The sequence below is a fragment of the Procambarus clarkii genome, chromosome 25 (assembly GCF_040958095.1).
Source record: "Procambarus clarkii isolate CNS0578487 chromosome 25, FALCON_Pclarkii_2.0, whole genome shotgun sequence".
Taxonomy (NCBI): Eukaryota; Metazoa; Arthropoda; class Malacostraca; order Decapoda; family Cambaridae; genus Procambarus; species Procambarus clarkii.
This window is the reverse complement of record NC_091174.1, coordinates 18,200,659-18,205,155: the sequence shown is the minus strand read 5'-3', so window position 1 is coordinate 18,205,155 and position 4,497 is coordinate 18,200,659. Positions and strand designations below refer to the sequence as shown.

The following is a 4,497-nucleotide window of genomic DNA, read 5'->3' as shown; positions in this document are numbered from 1 at the left end:
CTGGGTCTGGTAGTGTGACACTCTGGGTCTGGTAGTGTGACACTCTGGGTCTGGTAGTGTGACACTCTGGGTCTGGTAGTGTGACACTCTGGGTCTGGTAGTGTGACACTCTGGGTCTGGTAGTGTGACACTCTGGGTCTGGTAGTGTGACACTCTGGGTCTGGTAGTGTGACACTCTGGGTCTGGTAGTGTGACACTCTGGGTCTGGTAGTGTGACACTCTGGGTCTGGTAGTGTGACTCTCTGGGTCTGGTAGTGTGACTCTCTGGGTCTGGTAGTGTGACTCTCTGGGTCTGGTAGTGTGACTCTCTGGGTCTGGTAGTGTGACTCTCTGGGTCTGGTAGTGTGACTCTCTGGGTCTGGTAGTGTGACTCTCTGGGTCTGGTAGTGTGACTCTCTGGGTCTGGTAGTGTGACTCTCTGGGTCTGGTAGTGTGACACTCTGGGTCTGGTAGTGTGACACTCTGGGTCTGGTAGTGTGACACTCTGGGTCTGGTAGTGTGACACTCTGGGTCTGGTAGTGTGACTCTGGGTCTGGTAGTGTGACTCTGGGTCTGGTAGTGTGACTCTGGGTCTGGTAGTGTGACTCTGGGTCTGGTAGTGTGACTCTGGGTCTGGTAGTGTGACTCTCTGGGTCTGGTAGTGTGACTCTCTGGGTCTGGTAGTGTGACACTCTGGGTCTGGTAGTGTGACACTCTGGGTCTGGTAGTGTGACACTCTGGGTCTGGTAGTGTGACTCTGGGTCTGCTAGTGTGACTCTCTGGGTCTGCTAGTGTGACTCTCTGGGTCTGCTAGTGTGACACTCTGGGTCTGGTAGTGTGACTCTCTGGGTCTGGTAGTGTGACACTCTGGGTCTGGTAGTGTGACATTCTGGGTCTGGTAGTGTGACACTCTGGGTCTGGTAGTGTGACACTCTGGGTCTGGTAGTGTGACACTCTGGGTCTGGTAGTGTGACACTCTGGGTCTGGTAGTGTGACTCTCTGGGTCTGGTAGTGTGACTCTCTGGGTCTGGTAGTGTGACTCTGGGTCTGGTAGTGTGACTCTGGGTCTGGTAGTGTGACACTCTGGGTCTGGTAGTGTGACACTCTGGGTCTGGTAGTGTGACTCTGGGTCTGGTAGTGTGACACTCTGGGTCTGGTAGTGTGACACTCTGGGTCTGGTAGTGTGACACTCTGGGTCTGGTAGTGTGACACTCTGGGTCTGGTAGTGTGACTCTCTGGGTCTGGTAGTGTGACTCTCTGGGTCTGGTAGTGTGACTCTGGGTCTGGTAGTGTGACACTCTGGGTCTGGTAGTGTGACACTCTGGGTCTGGTAGTGTGACTCTGGGTCTGGTAGTGTGACACTCTGGGTCTGGTAGTGTGACACTCTGGGTCTGGTAGTGTGACACTCTGGGTCTGGTAGTGTGACTCTGGGTCTGGTAGTGTGACTCTCTGGGTCTGGTAGTGTGACTCTCTGGGTCTGGTAGTGTGACTCTCTGGGTCTGGTAGTGTGACTCTCTGGGTCTGGTAGTGTGACTCTCTGGGTCTGGTAGTGTGACTCTCTGGGTCTGGTAGTGTGACTCTCTGGGTCTGGTAGTGTGACTCTCTGGGTCTGGTAGTGTGACTCTCTGGGTCTGGTAGTGTGACTCTCTGGGTCTGGTAGTGTGACTCTCTGGGTCTGGTAGTGTGACTCTCTGGGTCTGGTAGTGTGACTCTCTGGGTCTGGTAGTGTGACACTCTGGGTCTGGTAGTGTGACACTTTGGGTCTGGTAGTGTGACACTCTGGGTCTGGTAGTGTGACACTCTGGGTCTGGTAGTGTGAGTAAGTTCGTTATCGCTCCAGCGCCTGAACGGCTCTGTGGATTATCATGAAGATAAATCTATCACTTAATAACAATTTACTGGAAGGCCAAATTATTTGTATCTGAATTTCTAAATTTTGTTTATTTAAAATTCATTAAAATGTTGAATTATATGAACATAAAGATGATTGAGAACCGTCTTAGATCAATCCCCAGCCAGGTTGAAGGTTCAAGAGACTGATCTGACTGTTGCAGACGATTTTGACAGCCTCGGTTAAGGGTCCGGCTGGTATTGTTATGGGTCTGGCTGGTAGTGTTAAGGGTCCGGCTGGTATTGTTAAGGGTCCGGCTGGTAGTGTTAAGGGTCCGGCTGGTATTGTTAAGGGTCCGGCTGGTACTGTTAAGGGTCTGGCTGGTAGTGTTAAGGGTCCGGCTGGTATTGTTATGGGTCTGGCTGGTACTGTTAAGGGTCTGGCTGGTATTGTTAAGGGTCCGGCTGGTATTGTTATGGGTCTGGCTGGTACTGTTAAGGGTCTGGCTGTTATTGTTAAGGGTCCGGCTGGTATTGTTATGGGTCTGGCTGGTAGTGTTAAGGGTCCGGCTGGTATTGTTAAGGGTCCGGCTGGTAGTGTTAAGGGTCTGGCTGGTATTGTTATGGGTCTGGCTGGTACTGTTAAGGGTCCGGCTGGTATTGTTAAGGGTCCGGCTGGTATTATTATGGGTCTGGCTGGTATTGTTAAGGGTCTGGCTGGTATTGTTAAGGGTCCGGCTGGTATTGTTATGGGTCTGGCTGGTAGTGTTAAGGGTCTGGCTGGTAGTGTTAAGGGTCTGGCTGGTATTGTTAAGGGTCCGGCTGGTATTGTTAAGGGTCCGGCTGGTAGTGTTAAGGGTCCGGCTGGTATTGTTATGGGTCTGGCTGGTAGTGTTAAGGGTCCGGCTGGTACTGTTAAGGGTCTGGCTGGTATTGTTAAGGGTCCGGCTGGTATTGTTATGGGTCTGGCTGGTAGTGTTAAGGGTCCGGCTGGTATTGTTAAGGGTCCGGCTGGTATTGTTAAGGGTCCGGCTGGTAGTGTTAAGGGTGTGGCTGGTAGTGTTAAGGGTCTGGCTGGTAGTGTTAAGGGTCCGGCTGGTATTGTTCTGGGTCTGGCTGGTAGTGTTAAGGGTCCATCTGGTAGTGTTAAGGGTCCGGCTGGTATTGTTAAGGGTCCGGCTGGTAGTGTTAAGGGTCCGGCTGGTAGTGTTAAGGGTCTGGCTGGTAGTGTTAAGGGTCCAACTGGTAGTGTTATGGGTCCGGCTGGTATTGTTATGGGTCCGGCTGGTATTGTTAAGGGTCCGGCTGGTAGTGTTAAGGGTCTGGCTGGTAGTGTTAAGGGTCCGGCTGGTAGTGTTAAGGGTCCGGCTGGTATTGTTAAGGGTCCGGCTGGTATTGTTAAGGGTCCGGCTGGTATTGTTAAGGGTCCGGCTGGTATTGTTAAGGGTCCGACTGGTATTGTTAACGGTCTGGCTGGTAGTGTTAAGGGTCCGGCTGGTATTGTTAAGGGTCTGGCTGGTATTGTTATCGGTCTGGCTGGTATTGTTAAGGGTCCGACTGGTATTGTTAAGGGTCTGGCTGGTATTGTTAAGGGTCTGGCTGGTATTGTTAAGGGTCTGGCTGGTATTGTTAAGGGTCTGGCTGGTATTGTTAAGGGTCCGGCTGGTATTGTTAAGGGTCCGGCTGGTATTGTTAAGGGTCCGGCTGGTAGTGTTAAGGGTCCGGCTGGTAGTGTTAAGGGTCCGGCTGGTATTGTTAAGGGTCCGGCTGGTAGTGTTAAGGGTCCGGCTGGTAGTGTTAAGGGTCTGGCTGGTAGTGTTAAGGGTCCGGCTGGTAGTGTTAAGGGTCCGGCTGGTAGTGTTAAGGGTCCGGCTGGTAGTGTTAAGGGTCCGGCTGGTATTGTTATGGGTCCGGCTGGTATTGTTATGGGTCTGGCTGGTATTGTTAAGAGTCTGGCTGGTATTGTTAAGGGTCCGGCTGGTATTGTTATGGGTCCGGCTGGTATTGTTATGGGTCTGGCTGGTATTGTTATGGGTCTGGCTGGTAGTGTTAAGGGTCCGGCTGGTATTATTAAGAGTCTGGCTGGTATTGTTAAGGGTCTGGCTGGTATTGTTAAGGGTCCGGCTGGTATTGTTAAGGGTCTGACTGGTATTGTTAAGGGTCTGGCTGGTAGTGTTAAGGGTCCGGCTGGTAGTGTTAAGGGTCTGGCTGGTAGTGTTAAGGGTCCGGCTGGTATTAATGGTCCGGCTGGTATTGTTAAGGGTCCGGCTGGTACTGTTAAGGGTCCGGCTGGGTGTGGCGCCTTAAGACTTGACAAATGACCCGCAGGCTTTCTGCCTTACTTGGCTCCGGCAATGAAACTTGTTTCCTAATCATATATTGGTGGCCTTTGATGAGTGCCTGATCATCCAGGCTATTGTTGCCTGCAGCCTGCAGGCCCATATTGCCTTTACAACCTCCTTTGGTCGGAGACGCCTTGAGTCGCCTCACCACTAAACGATAAATATTTCCACGGTGTCTGGCCATGGGCTAATAAATTAGTTTATTGGAGTATTCTTTACTTACGTCGCTTTAAAGAGCAAAATTATTACTTTTATTATTTTTATTATTATTATTATTATTAATGGGAGCATTATAGGATTGATTTTTCAACGTTTATGTCCCCCTGAAGTTGGTCTCGACTCCAGG

The 4,497-nt window shown here is 51.2% G+C and overlaps 1 protein-coding gene across 1 annotated transcript; it reads left to right on the top strand.

The window, feature by feature from the left end:
* The first annotated feature begins 2,075 nt into the window (after positions 1 to 2,075).
* LOC123756525 (collagen alpha-2(I) chain-like) lies at positions 2,076 to 4,130 on the top strand. Its single transcript, XM_069330945.1, has one exon. It carries the CDS (start codon positions 2,076 to 2,078, stop codon positions 4,128 to 4,130), a length of 2,055 nt encoding a protein of 684 aa, XP_069187046.1.
* Positions 4,131 to 4,497: the final 367 nt, after the last annotated feature.

Bases quoted from the DNA above. Each gene is read 5' to 3' on its own strand.
- LOC123756525 (XM_069330945.1), top strand. From the start codon at position 2,076: ATGGGTCTGGCTGGTAGTGTTAAGGGTCCGGCTGGTATTGTTAAGGGT.